This window comes from Trichomonascus vanleenenianus, assembly GCF_965637985.1.
Source record: "Trichomonascus vanleenenianus strain CLIB 3782 genome assembly, contig: TRVA0_008S, whole genome shotgun sequence".
In the NCBI taxonomy this organism is placed as follows: domain Eukaryota; kingdom Fungi; phylum Ascomycota; class Dipodascomycetes; order Dipodascales; family Trichomonascaceae; genus Blastobotrys; species Blastobotrys vanleenenianus.
The window spans coordinates 48505-65165 of record NW_027481879.1 but is presented as its reverse complement, the minus strand read 5'-3'; the positions used below and the strand labels follow the sequence as shown (position 1 = coordinate 65165).

At 51.1% G+C, this 16661-nt stretch overlaps 4 protein-coding genes and 2 non-coding genes across 6 annotated transcripts; 3 read left to right on the top strand and 3 right to left on the bottom strand.

Annotated features, from left to right (window-relative positions):
- Positions 1-290: 290 nt before the first annotated feature.
- Positions 291-2804, bottom strand: TRVA0_008S00672 (uncharacterized protein; the record flags this gene model as incomplete). Its single annotated transcript, XM_076683375.1, has 1 exon — positions 291-2804. The coding sequence occupies one exon, from the start codon at positions 2802-2804 to the stop codon at positions 291-293; it is 2514 nt and encodes an 837-aa protein (XP_076542290.1).
- Positions 2805-6234: 3430 nt separating this feature from the next.
- Positions 6235-6746, top strand: UBC5 (ubiquitin-conjugating enzyme E2-16 kDa; the record flags this gene model as incomplete). Its single annotated transcript, XM_076683374.1, has 2 exons — positions 6235-6278; positions 6347-6746. 2 exons carry the CDS (start codon positions 6235-6237, stop codon positions 6744-6746), a joined length of 444 nt encoding a protein of 147 aa, XP_076542289.1.
- Positions 6747-7450: 704 nt separating this feature from the next.
- Positions 7451-11681, top strand: PAN1 (actin cytoskeleton-regulatory complex protein PAN1; the record flags this gene model as incomplete). Its single annotated transcript, XM_076683373.1, has 2 exons — positions 7451-7706; positions 7759-11681. 2 exons carry the CDS (start codon positions 7451-7453, stop codon positions 11679-11681), a joined length of 4179 nt encoding a protein of 1392 aa, XP_076542288.1.
- Positions 11682-12150: 469 nt separating this feature from the next.
- TRVA0_008S00606 (uncharacterized protein) lies at positions 12151-15126 on the top strand (the record flags this gene model as incomplete). Its single annotated transcript, XM_076683372.1, has 1 exon — positions 12151-15126. One exon carries the CDS (start codon positions 12151-12153, stop codon positions 15124-15126), a length of 2976 nt encoding a protein of 991 aa, XP_076542287.1.
- Positions 15127-16073: 947 nt separating this feature from the next.
- On the bottom strand, positions 16074-16192 carry TRVA0_008S00595. Its single transcript, XR_013062072.1, has one exon. It is a non-coding gene; the product is annotated as a ribosomal RNA (ribosomal RNA).
- A 2-nt stretch (positions 16193-16194) lies between these two features.
- On the bottom strand, positions 16195-16267 carry tRNA-Gln(CTG). The gene has a single exon. It is a non-coding gene; the product is annotated as a tRNA-Gln (tRNA).
- Between the last annotated feature and the right edge of the window lie 394 nt (positions 16268-16661).

Here is a 16661-nt window from a genome sequence, read left to right as displayed (position 1 = left end):
TATCCTTACAATTACGCTGACTAAATCTATTCATAAGCAAAATACCTAACGTGACAATTAAAACAATATCCGCCACAACTGCTATGAACATGTTGATAAGATAACTATATGTTGAGCAGGACTTCAGAGGACATTCACCTAAGCTCTGAACACCATGAACACCGTTTCGAACGTCATCATACCGGTTTACCTCCTCTGCAACACGGTAGTAGCTACGATATAAAGATAGGAATAACAAAATTGAAGGTACAGACAGGAATAAATATTATAAATTATTAATATAAAACAAGTTAGGTAGAGCCATATCCTTCGTCGTCGTCAACGCCGCCAAACATGGCACTTCGTTTAATGCATTCGCCAACCAAATTTCGTCGACAATTCAAGGTAAGCCCCTGTCGCTCACCGGGCTTCGAGCCGATCCACAGCCGCGCACACGAAGCCATGCGCTCCAAGTTGGACTTGCACACGTCTTCGCTGAGACTGGCACCCTCAATCTGGGTGATAGTAATCCAAATGGCCACAAAGCCCAACAGACCAATGTCGTCACTCAGATCACAATTGTTCAGCGACTTGAGCATCGACATGGCCCGCTCCGTCTGGCCATTAGAAAGATAGTACAACACAAACGAGCAATGCATAGCGAGCTTGACATCCCGCGGCACGTTAGCAGAAGGCGCCCGGATAGGCCCGTCAAGGTAATCCTTGGACGTCATCTCGTCGCTCAGGAGCTCGCTATTGATGAGCTCCATTGCCTTCTTGACGTACATGCCGTCCTTGGCACCCAGCAACAATGCCTGGACAACCGCCACGCGGCGACCGACAATCGAATTTGGCGGTGCAATGGCGGCAGCAGTCTCAATCTTGGCGTAGTTGACTTCAGACTCCTCTACAACCTCGATGAGAACCTCGTGCAGCAGCGTAGATGCAAACCAGCCAGCCATGGCGTCGACGCACGACCGGATGCCCTCGTCCTTGACAACACTCTCAATGCCCTCATCGGAGTACGACTGCGAAATGCGCAACGAAATAGGTCGGTTCATGACCATGTTGGATAGCCGCTGAATGGTGTCTGGGTCAGAGAGCGCCTCAGGGCACAGACTAAGCATAGCCTTGTTGTGCGGAGAAAGCGACTTGTCCGAGTCCTTGGCAGCCTTTGTCCAAAGAGACTGTGCCATGCCATTGAGCATGCCGCCAAACGGCCTAATCTCATGCGATAGCACCCGCATGTGCACTGCGAGTCTCGCGTACCTCCGAGCTGACGGCTTGAGCACTAGCGACTTGGCCAACGTAAGCGCGAGGTTGTACTTGCCGGCGTGGATGTCGCCGCCGCACAGCTGAGCATCAATGGCGCGCGACCATGTCTGGTCGTTGCCCGAAGATATAATACGCGTACCAAAAATGGTGTGGAAGATGAGCTGGAGCGCCGTTACAAAGAAGGCGGTCACCATGTGCACGACGGACCTGTCCTGCGGGATACCCATCGACTTAGACGTCATTTCCCAGATCTGCGATTGCATTTTGCTCTGAGCCTCAGTGGCGACCTTCTTGGGCTTGCGCGACCGGTAGAGGCTCGGCGCCAGCGCGTAGCCCACGGCAGCAACGATCAACGCTACCTTGACGAGGTTCGTGGCAAGAACGCCGTTGGAACCCATGAGGTTGAACAGCGGAATCATGGAGAGTCCTCGCGTGTTGCCGCCGCCCATATCACCGCCGACGCCGTTAGTGTACATGCCGGCGCCCATCATGCCAGCCATAGATGCCATGAGCACACGCCCCTTGAACTCAGAAGAGCCCATGTTGGGATACGCCGCAAACTGCTGCGGCGCGGGCTGAGTCTGAGCCGCAAGCGGCGGATCAGCCGCATATGCATCGCGCGGCTGGGGTGGCCCCTGCGGCGGAGGCTGCAGTAAGTCGTCAACCCCCGAGCGCAGTTTGCCCTGCATCTCTGCGAGCTGGTCCTCAAGCTCCTTGTTCTTCTTTTGCAGGTGAAGAATGTACTCTGTAGCTTTGGTGAGCACGGTGGCCTTGTTGAGCTTCGAGGCCGGGGTCAGGCCCTCGAGGTCCTTTTCGTCGAGGCCTTCGTTGAGGCGGTAGCGCAGGGTTGGGACACACGACCTCAGCGCAACGATTTTGTCGTTGATGTTGGTCCGGTACCGCTTCTCAATCATGTTATGCGACGTCTTCTCTTTTCGCGGCTTGGTGATTTTGCTACCGGCCGTCTTTTTGGGCAGTTTCTTGCCTCCCAATGACTGGCCCGAGTTTGAAGTCGCCGGGGTGTAGATTAAGCCGGCGCCTTGCTGGGGCGAAGTCGTCGAGCTCGAATTGTTCGAGTACGGTGGAGACTGCGTGTTAAGGGTCGCTGCGTAGCTCGGAGGAGTCGGCAGGTTTGGGTATCGCTGCTCGTTCTCCTCTGAATTCGACGACATGCCGGCTGGCGAAGAGAGCGGAGACCCGTCAAACGAAAATGCGCCATTGTTGTACATGTCAAGCGAGAACGCCTGGGGCTGGAGCCCCGTGTTGCTGAAGTCCTGCGAGCTCTTGCTCTGCAATTCCTGCTGGGCCTGCTGCTGGGGCGGGCGGTATGCCGACGACATGTCGCCGAGTGTCATATATTCTCGCGTCCAGTCATCTGGATAGGCGTTTGGGTCGTCGGGGAACCCGCTCTGGGTAGGCTGGGCGCCAAAGTCTGAGAGCGACGACATCGAGTTGGTAGACGACGTGTCCGAGTTTAGCACGTTGATGAATTCAGCGCCTTCGGCAAACGAAAACGGCGTCGTCGATGCAAATATCTCCTGGGCGTTCATTGTATATATATATTGTTGCCCGTGAAAACTTTTTTGGAATTATTAGCTGTCGACCACTATACCTGTCACAGCCAGGGCTCACTATAATGCTCGGGTGATGTTTTAGAAAAAATATGAACTGATCTTTGGACAACCTTTAATCTTGCAAAGGGGAGGGAGAGTGTGAGGAAGGAACGCAAAAAGAGAAAGAAATAGCCCAAGGCGTAGTTTTAAATAGGGACTTTAAGCGCTTATTCCTTTAAGTGCCCAGGGTGTTTGATTTGTCTTTGGCCAACCTGGGCAAATGGTTCCTCTTTTTAACGTTTCGCCCGTCGCACCCAAAAGATCACGCCAGAATTTTGGCGTCTCTCCTCCCTTCCCGCGGCACGAAACGAGGCTTGGAGTGCGCACCCTACCCCGAGGGGGTGGCTCCGGCAGAGACAAGACAGGAAAAGCTGCAAAAAATGGCTCCTCGGCAACCCTTTGGTTTCCCTGAACTTGGTCATACTCTCCCTGGGGCCTTTTTCATATTATCTCGTGGTTACCACCTTTTGTTAATTGGAGCCTTATCGTAGAAACCGCTGTACATAGTACACGCAGTACGGGGGCATGTGTCGCTCGGCTTGGGGATGCATCCGGCCGGTCTCCGGGTACTCCCGACATGCAGCGTGGTCACGTGGCCAGTCCTTCATTAGCCGGCCTTACGGACTTGCTACTACCGTGGCCTAGATGCTGTGGGTTAATGGCTTTGATCGAACGGTTTTTTAGTGCTTCTCCCCTGCATTCTACCCCTATACAGTAATTTGTAGTTAACAGTGGTTGATTGCGGGTGGTCCAATGGTCCCCAACAGGCATGTTGTAGTGGGCATATTAAAACGGTCTAGTGTGTGGATCGATAAGCCGCCTGCGGCTTGCCGATCTTGGATCCACAGCCGCGAAGACAATGTGGATTCGGTATTAACACATGTGTTACGATGAGTACGACACGCGAAGAGTCGGAGATACAAATAAAACAAAACCTGCGCCTGGCTTGTTCCGCATGCGGCTGATTGTCATCTGTCATCTATCATTCATAGGCATTACTCATATAGTACTGGGGTAGTATAATCCCAGCAGCCATGGTTTCTGATATACTACACACCAAATGCTTCAATCTTCTTCCTTTCCAGATCTCCGTTAATTTATTTTGGTACCGGTAACTGGCAATTGGTATATTCAAAAAACTCCACCTGAATTGCACAAATTCGACAGTCATAATAGTAAAACCCATACTCTTTCCGTCTGTTGGCTATAGATATGGTGTTTCTGATTAAAAGCGGAATCGTCTCTCAATTGAACTAGCATCGCCACCCCCAACACTTACAGTACAATTGGTAGCCACATTCTTCAAAGGTCCGTGCTCAACCCTAGAGGTACCCGGGGCTGTGTTTCCTCAACCTTGTTCTACGACCCACCCCTCCGCTGCGCGGAGCCCCAGGGGAGTTAGTCCCCCCAATGATACCAAGTAGCATAGTAGAGCCTTGGCGGTGATTTCGCAACGTAGGATGAGATATGTCTCCATATGCTCAAGGAAAGAATCGGTATAACCCCACTTATAAGAACAATACTCACGGGACTCTTTCAGCAGGTGCCTCCGTCTCGACTTCATCATAGCCCGCAGTGTCGCAACAGTCTTTTGGTCGACAATATATTTTGTATCTCTGTACAAGTTATCATCAGTTCGCCCTAACTGCTGCTGAAAAATGTTATCAATCAAACATCAAATACCTTCAATTGTTGATTCGTCGTGGAAATGGTACCTAAAGGAGCAAATATGGTTCGCATAGGTTCCAAACGATCAATAAACGGCCAATTGAGACTAGATGCTGCAACGCAACTTTCGTCAAACACAGCTTGCAACGCCCTATGATATAGAACCTTACGGATCTGCGTCACATTAATTATTTCCAAATAATTGATGGCAATTACAGCCACCTACCTTCAAAGGTTTATCGTCGAAAATAATCTTACCCGGTTCTTGGGCTACTTCCTCAGAATTAACTTTGTCTAGATCGTCGCACATGCTGGTGGTAATTCCGTTGGCTAAATAATGGTTTCCTCGAAAAGCAATACGAGGTGGTAACTGAATTGAACTATTGTTGATTCGTCATAGACTCGACTAATGGTACTACTGCTTAAGGAAATCCCAATCTTTTGCAAAAAATCAATAGCTAACGAAGTCATGCCGTTAGCATGGAAATGCAATCCAAGGATCTTCTGGATTCCGTTAGTCTTGCTATTCTTGGTGGAAGCAAGAAAGGCCATAAGCAGAGGAATTCGGTACCTGTAATCTTCATTGCTGAAAAGTTGTGGGGCACAAGCTTGCAATATAGCTAGCATCATTGATGCGTACTCATCCAAGAACTTGCGGGTTTTTGCAAGGTCTCAAACAGGCTCTGAAGAGTCGTTTGTGAACTTTTCGATCTCTTATTCTTTGAAGAATTTACTTTCATCCAGCCTATCAAACTCATCGTCAAGGTATTTAGATTTCACAGATAAGCTGCTTCAACTCATCTTTGTTAAATAATTTGAGTAGAAGATCGGAATTGAGGTGATAAGCCCTTAACTTAGGCATTCAGGCCTGGCCCTGATTTTTGTAAACTCGCAATTCAGTCAAAAAGCTGCGTCACATGTATTCTCTGAGAATCTCTTCACATTTCATTCATTACGTCTGTTATTCTCTTCTCCGTCCGTGTCAATCTCTTTTCAGCTTGTCAATCTTCTGGGGCCGCCATCAGCGCCCATTCTTGTAGATTTAGTATTCTTCATGCGTTATCGTCAGTTCTGCTGTCAAGGTTCAATGTGAGAGGGGGGGGAATGCCTATATGTTTCAGTGCAGGTTGCACGCGCCGCACCCTTTCATACTGTTGTAGAGGTTTGGTGGCTCCTCTGGCGGAGGTAAGATTTAGGCGGACGGAGACGGTAAAAGTGGCGGCAAAAAAAAACAGAGAGCAAAGAAACGAGGTTAAAGAGAGCGAAAGGGGGCGCTAAAGATGTTCAAAATGCGTGGTAAAATACACGCAGTAAAATCAGTTTAAACCGCATGGAAATATGGAGTACTGTAGAGGTAGCTAGCTGCGCATATAGGCGAGTATACATACGTACTGTATAGGGGCGGGGGGGTAAAGGGGGGCATGCGGCGGATGTGTGTGTGGGCGCAAAGTTTTCCTTGCGTGTGGGAGGTTTTTTGGGTTTTCCTTTTCTTTCCTTTCCCTTCCTTTCATTTTACCAACCAACGATTTATACCGTGAAAAGCGCCAGCACATACGCTGTTGCAGTGATATAGGTCCGATCGTTCTTTTTCGTTCTAGAGAAAGAGATAGGTTTTTAAATATTATTAATCAAGAGGTTTTAAAGGAGGTTTTTATCCGCTTTAAAAGTTCTAACCGCATACACATCACAGACCGCAAAGATGGCTCTTAAGAGAATTAAACGAGAACTTCACGATCTTGGCATGTAAGTATACCGCGACGGAAAAAGAACACAAGGAAATAGAGGAGATTTGCTAACCAAAGTATTAATAGTGACCCGCCAAGCTCTTGTTCAGCTGGTCCAATCGGCGACGACCTGTTCCACTGGCAGGCGACCATCATGGGCCCATCAGACAGCCCGTACGCCAACGGTGTGTTCTTCCTGTCGATCCACTTCCCAACAGACTACCCATTCAAGCCACCAAAGGTCAACTTCACTACTAAGATCTACCACCCAAATATCAACTCTAACGGGTCCATTTGTCTGGACATTCTCAAGGACCAGTGGTCGCCAGCTCTGACCATCTCGAAAGTGCTGCTGTCCATTTGCTCCATGCTAACAGATCCAAACCCAGACGATCCGTTGGTGCCGGAGATCGCCCATACTTACAAGACTGACCGGTCCCGGTACGAGGCGACCGCTAAGGAATGGACTAGAAAGTATGCTGTATAGTTTGCATTTATCTATAAATAATCTATATATGATCTAACCTGCCTTATATTCCTCCCGCTAGCTACTCGTATTGCCTCCCTGTAGCCCCATTATTTAATGCCAACGTCATTGACAGCTGTCGGCTCGTGCCACTGACACATACGGCAATCTCCCAACGCTTGCGCGCGCTCAGACATCACCAAACTTCGGCGCAGAGCCTCCATCGATCACCGTAGGTGCTGTTTGCTGACTATCAAGTGAACAGCGTCGATTGGACTACCTCAAGTAGAGAAGGCGTAATCCGAGCAGGCCCAGGCTGTACTGTCTATCGTAGATGGAAAGTACATGAATATTTTTCCTCCGATTTATATGTGTAAAAGTCAATTGAATACTTGTTTCAGATCTTGAGCCGCAGGAGCTGCGGCGTGCAGCCTTCGATTGGGGGGCCAGCCCCCCAAACCCCCCTGGGCACCGCTTCGCGGAGGGGACTTCGGCCAGGTCTGAATAGGGCCCCAAAAAAAACCGACGCGAAGCGTCGCCCCGGGGGGTCTGGGGGGCTGGCCCCCCATACGCAACTGACTGCGATGTGTGATGTGCGCGGGAGGTACAAGCCACTTGTCACCCCCGGAGGGGGGGAGGGAGACGACATCACCACTTTTCAAGACACACCCACTCCACCCCCGACAACCCGCGATAGAGCACTGAGACGAAGGAGGGAACGAGGGATGTATCCATACAATAACAACCAGCCGCCCCAGAACGGGTACTATGGCGGTGCTGGCGGAGGAAGCGTTCCGGGTATGGTGCCAATGCAGACAGGCCAGCAGCCGTTGATGCCCCAGTACACGTCGTATCCGGCCCAGGGCGCGCAATTCCAGCCCGCAGCACAGTCTGCGCCGAATCTGGGCGTTCAGCCGACGGGTTTGAACCCACAGCAGACCGGGAAGATTACCGGGAACCAGACACTGAAGATTCCAAACGGTAAGGCACAGCTTTAAAGTGGATGTGTGTGGAGACGCTAACAATTTCGTAGTCCGGCTGTCGTTCATCACTGCCGACGACCAGCAAAAGTTCGAGAAACTATTTAGAAGCGCGCTGAACCAAGGAGAGCAGGCGCTACCCGGCGACCGGTCGAGGGATATACTGGTGCGGTCCGGCCTCAACGCCAACATATTGGCTGAGATCTGGCAACTCGCCGATACGACACGGTCGGGGCAGCTGCTGTTCCCGGAGTTTGCACTGGCGATGTATTTGGTGTCGATTGTGCTCAAGGGTCAGCCGTTACCGCGGACTCTTCCGGAGAAAGTGGCCAACGAAGTTTCGAGCCTCGTAGACATCATCTCGTTCAGCGTGCCTGAGGAGGGCGGGTCGACCACCTCTTTGCCTCCTAATGTACCTGATTTCACGGGGAAGAGCCATTCTACTAGTAACTTGCAGACTCTCCAGAGCCTTCAACAGCCTCAGCAGCCTCAGCAGACGGGTATGTACCAGCTTCAGGCTCAGCGCACTGGGGGAGGCCTCCAGACGCAGCCGACAGGGTTTGGTCAGTCTCAGCCTACTGGTGGATTCCAGACTCAACCTACGGGATTTCAGGCCCAGCCTACGGGTTTCCAGAGCCAGCCTACAGGATTCCAAAGCCAGCCTACAGGATTCCAAAGCCAGCCTACAGGATTCCAAAGCCAGCCTACAGGATTCCAAAGCCAGCCTACAGGATTCCAGAGTCAGCCTACGGGGATGATGAATCAACAGACCGGAATGCCTGGACTTCAATCTCAACAGACTGGCGGAATTGGTTTGCAACCATTACAGCCGATGCCAACCGGCAAACCAGGGCAGTGGGGCTTCATCAACACCCCACAGCAAGGCCTCCCCGGTATGGACGCGTTCAAGAATAGATTTATGCCGTCCGCAGGCGGCGCCGACTCGTACAGCTCTGTCGAGCTCCAGGGCAACGCCCAGGTCGAGTGGGCCATCACCAAGGACGAAAAGCGCATCTACGACGGCATCTTCAATGCCTGGGACAGGCAGCATCACGGGTACATTGACGGCGACCAAGCAATCGAGGTGTTTGGCCAGTCTGGACTCAACCGCCAGGACCTCGAGGCCATTTGGACCCTGTCCGACCCAGGTAACAAGGGCAAGCTCGATAAGGACGAATTCGCTGTGGCGATGCATCTCATTTACCGGCGGCTCAATGGCTACCCGCTTCCGACGCGGCTGCCGCCAGAGCTCATTCCGCCTTCTTCGCGTAACTTTTCGGACTCGGTAAAGCAGATCAAGTCGTTCTTGAAGAATCACGAGTCGGACGGTGGTCTTTCACCAGACAGAACGGGCGGTGTGAGCTATCTCAAGAACCGATCGTTCAAGAGCAATGCCCCAGGTGCGTTCAAGAAGGATGCGACGGTGTACAAGAACAATGACGACGACTTTGGCTACGTTTCGAGCGCTCGCCACCGAGCTAGCCGAAAGGTCAGCAGCGAAACCAAGTCTTCCAACAAGCTCTCTCTGGCTGACCTCACCAAGGCCATCAAGGAGAAGGAGATCCTCCTGGCCGCCATTGATGCCCAGGACGAGGAGCAGTATTCGGCTGTCGAGGATCTCGAGCGACGCGACCGCCGCGCCATTGAGGATGTAAAGAACCGCATCTCTAAGGTGCAGCGGGAGATCTCTGAGCACCCTCAGGCGTCTCTGCTGCTCGCTGGTGGCGGATCCTCTCACGACGAGCGCCGACAGCTGCTGAGAAAGGTCAACGCCCAGACCGATATGCTTCCACAGCTGACTTCGTCGCTGCGTCGCCTCGACGACGAGATTGCCGGAGCCAAGCTCGAGCTGTTTAGGCTCAAGTACGAGAAGGAGCACCCTGGCGCTGTTACCGTTGTTGGATCGGGCCCCGGGGGCGCCATCACCGAGACGGACCGACGAAAGGCGAAGCAGAAGGCCGCTCTCAAGGCTCGGCTGAACGCTTTGTCGGGCAAAGGCGGTAGCGATGCGGACTTTGAGTCGTTTGAGGCCGCGCTGATTGAAGAAAGCGAGAGGGCGAGCGCCGAACGGTCGGCCCACGAGAACACTTACAGCGGCATTGAGTCGCTGGTCAACGATCTCAAGGAGAGCCTTGATAGATCGCTGCGAGAATCGACCGACGACGTTCGAGATGACCGGGATAGGAGACGATGGGACGAGGCTATGGGCATTGAGGACGAAGTCAAGGACTTTATTCTTTCTCTGAGGCACTTGACTCCTCGTGCTTCGTCTCGCGCGGACAGTGATACTACTACTAGAGGCTTTGAACGGCCCAGGGAGCCAGTTAGAGAATCGTCCACTAGACCAGAGATTAGCTCGACTGTCCCAGCAGCGGCGTCGCCTTCTCCAGCGCCCGCTCCATCCAAGACCATGACTGCTGCAGAGCGAAGCGCCAAGGTTCGGGCTGAAGCAGAAAGACGTATGAATGAGCGACTGGCCAAGCTTGGTATTCAGAGGAAGCCGCGAACTGCCGAGAGCCATTCTCCCACGTCGTCGACTCCATCCCAGCCGTCCACTCCACAACCAGCTACTCCCCAGCCAATTGAAGAGGCAAAGCCCGTCCAGGCTGAACCGGCGGCCAAGCCGGCTTCAAAGAGGCCGCCTCCACCACCCATGCGACGACAGAAGCCTGCTGTTCCTGCCAAATCGCCGGAGCCCGTGGAGCCCGTTAAGTCGCCAGAGCCTGTTAAGGCGCCAGAACCTGCTCAACAGGAGGAAGTCGACGAAGAGGAGCGTGAGCTTATGAGGCAAATGCGTGAGCAGGAGGAGCGGCTCAAGAAGATGGAAGAAGAGGCTGCCGACCGACAGCGACAGCAGGCCGAGAGTGAGGCCAAGCAGAAGCAGCGAGAGGAACGACTCGCAAAGATCAGGGCGCAGCAGGAAGAGCTGGCTCGACGGGAGCGAGAGTTGAAGCAGCAGAACCAATCGTGGAAACAGGAGAGTGAAGAGGAGGAGGATCTGTCGCGATCCGGCGAACTGTCCAAGTCGGAGGAACTCACTACGCCTTCGTCCGGTCCAGCCACCCCAACTCCACAACCTGAGCCAGTTTCCACTGAGCCGGCTGAAACTGCCGCTCCTCAGCCAGAGGCTCCAAAGGAAGAGCAGCCACCACAGAGTCCGGTGGACCACCGTGCCAACAATCCATTCTTCAAAGATCAGCCACAGCAGCAGCACGCTTCTACTAACCCATTCCTGCGCCAGCAGGGAGCTGCCACTACTACGGTTGACTCGGCTGGCAAGACCTTCAGAGCTAACCCAGCCGCAGTGGACACAACTGCCCCTACTGCGGATGCATCTGTAGCAGCTGCCCAGCGGCGGACCCAGAGGGGCCATGATGATGATACGGACGGATGGGGAGAGTCTTCATCATCAGACGAAGATGATGAGGACGATAACCTGCGAGGAGGTGCTAACCCAGCGGCGCTTGCTTCCATGCTGTTTGGCTCTATGGGAGCGCCAGTTGCTACTCCACAGTCGACTCCTCCTCCTCCTCCTCCGGCCTCTATTTCGACCTCAACCTTAACCAACGATGATTCTTCTGACAGAGGATTCTCTACGCCTGTGCAGGAATTTGAGAGCGCAACACCCTCCGCTCCAGAGGTTCCACCACCGCCTCCCCCAGCAGAGGAAACCACTCCTGTCCCAGCTCAGGAGCCTCCAACTCCGCCGCCTCCTCCTCCAATGGCTGCTCCACCACCGCCACCACCACCACCACCGCCACCACCGCCACCATCAGGGGGTGCACCACCACCTCCTCCTCCACCTCCACCGCCACCACCACCTGGAGGGTCTGAAGGCGGGGCTCCAGCTCCTCCAGCCGGAGCTCCAGACATTTCATCTCTTCTTGGAGAGATTCGCGGCGGCGCTAGGCTTAAGAAGGTTGACAAGTCCCAGCAGAGGATTGTTCAGAATGAGCTTGGTAGAGTTATCGACTAGCGTTTAACTATAGTATTTAGCAATTTTCTCCATCTGCAGGACACTCATTGAAGATCATACATTGCTGTTTACTTACATATATAGGTTAATACCATTTATTACCAATTTTACTGGCCTACATGTATTCTATTTCAATTACAATTGCAAATCAATTGATTTTTACACAACTCTTCAGTTGTACAGTCCTCTAACAATTGGTGTCATCGTACCCGGTAATTGTCGATTTATGTTGCTGTTTACATAAGGCGAATACAATATGTTATCATTTTCACTCCAATTGACCACACTAAAACAATTGGTTTCATGCAACTATTTATTGTTCTACCGTAACAGTTGATATTAATTGGCGCTTTAGTACCGGTACTGAAATTGTGCGTCGGTGACGCATCGTGAAAAACCGTTTGGGATGTTTGACATTGCCAAAGGGTGTACATTGAAAGATTAAAGACGGATTCATTGAATTCTTTCAATGATGAAAGATCGAGGGAGGTCGAAAGGTGAGCGGCGGAAGGCTAATGGAAAGTACCCGGACGAGCTGCGGGACAGGCTTCTCGCGTGTATGGGGGCGCTGCGCAAAGACAAGAATCACGAAGAAGACGCCTACCGCTACTACGGCGTGACGCGAGGTATGGTAGCGCGTCACAAGCTTGAATTCGCGTTCCTGCAAATGAGGCTGTCGCGGCGCATTGACTACATGGGGCTGAACTACGAGAATGCCATGTTCGACGCGTTTGTGAAGCTCTACGAGCGTTGGAACCGGCCTTTCTCCCGTGGAGCCGTAAGCCAAATGGCCCAGAAAATGAAACAGGAGCTCATAATCAAGTATGATCAAGGGACCGGCGAAGTCCCGGGGCCTACGCCGTCGTGGCTAGCCCGGATGGAAGAGCGCTTCCCGGGGGTGGCCATGGGACGCCCTTCCCAGGCTACTGGCATAGATCTGCTGCTGAGGGAAGGCGAGGCCAAAATATGGTACAAGAAATTTGAGGAATTGGCTCAAGGGATTCCTGCCAAGAACCTTGCCGTAATGTGCGAAACGGGGTTTCATTTTAGCAGCGGAGGGAAGAAGGGCGTACGAACTATTATGAATGTCGGTTCAGAGCCACCAGATCTTGACAACGGGGACCATTTGGCTCTATTTGAATGTGTGCTAGCATCGGGGGATGTGATCCCGCCACTGGCCGCGTTTATTTCAAAACGGGAGCCTCCGTATGAGGAAGAATCTCTGGTGCGTGATCTGGAGACGGAATTCTGGGGAGGGAAGCTAGTGATTGCTCGCTGTGACTCGTACGAAGACGCTAATCGCCTATGGGTTTTACACTATGAAAGCATCTCGAGGAAGTTGGCTGAAGAGAGTCATGATAGGTGTTTGCTGACAATGGGCCACGTTTGGGCTGACTTGGAACAGTATATCTATGCCGAGACCAAAGGGATTCATTACCTGTCCGCGCATCCTCTTGTTCGAGGGGCGTTCGACCCACTGAGAAACCGCTATTTTGAGCTGACCAAGCGATTTGTAAACAATCTCGAGCTTGACAACGTAACCTTTGGCGGTCACGGCCTGGCAGCAAATGAGCTGGCATGGCTGTCCTTCTACCATTCCGGGGCAGATGAAATCAGCGCTGCCCCGATCAGGGAAGGATTCGAAATGACCGGCCTCTATCCTCTGGATGCCGACGTTATGACCAAATACTTGTTCCCTGGGCGCAATGACAGTGACAGGGTCGAATTATGGTCTACCACCACAAGCGAGGCTATTCAAGCTGAGCTATTACGGAACAGTGCGGATGACGGGGAGTTTACGAACGCATTAGCTGATTTGAACAAAGTCTTGCAATACTTGTTAGTAGCTGCGGGCTATTTCTTTAGCAAGAACGGCACGGATTTCCAAGATATCAAGGTCAAAATTATGGACTTGCGAAGTTACGTGCTAACCTCTTACACACTACAGGAGATCTCAAAGATGGAAAAGGATGAGGAACTCAAACCCAAGGTCAGAGATTGCTTTGTGGATATCCTATCTAACTCAGACAGAGCACCGCCAGTGCGAGGTCTGAACTCGAAACCAAGAATAACAACTAAGGAGCGCCTCCGCACCGATTCATTGGTAAAACAAGAAGAAGAGGAGGACCAAATGGTGTTCCAAGAGCTGGAAAGCGAAGAGCCGCCTCGCCCAAAACGCACCATGCGGAAGCGCAAAAATGCCAGCAAACGGCAGGAAGCCAGTGAAGACAGTGACTTAGGGGGGGCCTACTTTAATTCTTTCGACTCAGACGAGGATTCATCGTTCAAGCTTTCGGATGATGACAAGGAGCTCCCTGTACTATCTTCCCCCCCAAGGTCGCCGAACATCTCCTCACTCCCTGCTTTTTCTCCTCGGAATTCTGAACCAAAAAGGAGGCTGTCATTTGAGAAACTTGGCCATGATAATGAAGAATTCGCCTCGAACCCAGCATCTCCTAAATTGAAGCATGTCATTCCCGCTTCGAGCTCTCCCCTCTCTGCAGCACTTGCACAGCATTCAGATAATGATTCGGGTCTGTCGACACCGCCTTCGTTAAGTTCTTCAGAAGAAAATTTCTACTCAGACCATGACAACACCGATTTCAATTTGGATATACATGGTGAAGAAAAGAGTGCGCCCGAGACAAACGCAAAGCCTCAAGAGCGTGCTCGCGTTTCCAATCAATTTGCAACTCCTCCTAGACTCCCTGATGATGATATTCAGGATGCGTCGGTGGATGAGCACTGGATTAAAGTATTCGAAAACATATATGGGGATTCCCCCTCGATCGAAAAGCTCAGAAGTGAGATGCCTCTATTGTATCATCTGTCCCGGTCTGCCAGCGGGTCCGCTCGGTCATCAGTCCGTCGAATTGCTACTTCAAACGGATATGAAGGCACGCCCCTCGAGTCCAAGAGATCTGGCGACAATGCTGGCGACATTTCTGGTGCGACAGCTCGCACCCGATTGAACCAATCTCCGCGACAATCTTTGTCTGGTTCAATAAACGATTTATCTTACGTGAGTGCTGGTGAGGGGACGCCAGCTTTAGGCCATGATCGGCGAGGAAATCGCATATATTACGATTCACCTGCACTGGAGTCATCAAGCAAGTCGCCGCAGCGAAAGCGAAGAAAATTGTCAAAGATTATGAAGCCAACTCATAATGGCAGCGCAACCAAGGGTGACGATTCTGATGTGCCTGAGAGTATTCTAGGCATCAAGGCGGTTGATACAGAAGATGGAAGATCCCTGAAGTACCGAACAGCATGGCGAAACAAAGACCAGATTACATATGAGCCATTATCAACGTTCAAGCAACATCCTGGCATTGTCAAAGGTTTCTACGACCAGCATAATGATGCTGAACGGCCAAAAGAGCTTGCTCGCTTTTTGGCATTCAGCCTGTTCCTGAACAGGCCGGCGAAAAAAAAATTAGTATAGATATATGATTCCCACTTGTAACTATTAGCCAATACTAACCAATATTTAATCATGTGTTGCCTTTCGTTCATACATTCAAGTAAAACCTTCAGGCTATGGTCGAAATTTATTTGAAGCAGCCAGTATCGCATTAAAATCAATATATCTTTCATTCAACAACTCTTCACGCATTAGCTGAGTGTTAATTATTTTATCCTCTCATTAAGCTAGCCTGCTCTTCAGTCTTGATTGCTTTGTGCATGCTTATGCGTTCTTTTGAGCTCTGCCGTATACTGCTCGAAACTTTTCCGTTCGGGTCCCCGGTGAGTTCCTGCATTACTGTCTAATTGCTTACTTCTCCAACCATGGGAACTTCCCTCAATTTATCTTGCATGCCACCGGTGTGGTTCTCCTTCGTTTCATCGCCGACTTTCCGATTCCGTAGCTCGGCTATTCTCCGAACCGTTTCACTTCGGTCACTCACCGAGCCTGTCTACATCGGTCACTCGCCGAGCCTGTCCACACCGGTCACTTACCGAACCGCTATACCTCAACAGCCCTTTCCGGCATTTTTTTGATCGATAGCTTTAATTACTTCTGGCGATTTTGAAAGCAGCAAATGCAACCTCGGGTATGACAGTAGTACAATTGTTCTAGCAATACTGTGTATATATGTATGCTACGTATTCATATATATATATATACGGTGTTGCCATTCTAATTATAATTTATCCATGGCCCAAACCAAAATTCATGCACAATGTACTATAGACGTTATAAGCTGAATGCATGGAAGGTATCACGCATGCAAGCATGTGCATCCGTTTTGTCATGAAAATCCAGTCATCTCTGCCTTCGACTCCCAACGTTCAACTTTTAGTGCGGCTTCAGCCGCATGAGCCTCTCAATTATGCGCGATAACGCAGAAATGTTTCATAGATAATGCGCGAAAATGCATGACAAAAAAGCTACAACACTCGCTGTTCCCGCGTTGTCTCCAACCGCGGTACTTGGACGAGCTCTCAGGTGCTTAACTGCTGCCGATCGAACGAGAGACGGTGTGGCCACCTGGATATGGTCGTAGCTAACAGGTCCTGCCCGGATTCGAACCGGGGTTAGAGGAATCAGAATCCTCCGTGATAACCAACTACACTACAGGACCTCTTGTTGAAAATCGGTTTTTACAGGTTAAGTGTTCCCAAAATCACTGATTACGTAATATTTGCTCGAATATTACGTAATCGACTTGCCGATACAGTTGAATGTCATTCATTCATTCATTCGTTCATTCCCTTTCCGATACAGTTGAATATGTGGCACTTTTGGCACTTTCTGGCCCATTATAATGATTGAAATCCTTGGCGGCTTGCTGCTGTCAAAATTTGAGGTTTGAATTCAAGTTATTGGATAAAAATGAAATCTGACGGCTCTAAATGACCGAATGGATGAATGAATCGTCTGTACTTCGAGCCCGTTGCGACTGTGCCACCAAGTTAGGCTTATATAGTACATAGTACATCAACATATTTGTCCGCTGAGCAGACATTTCAACATAT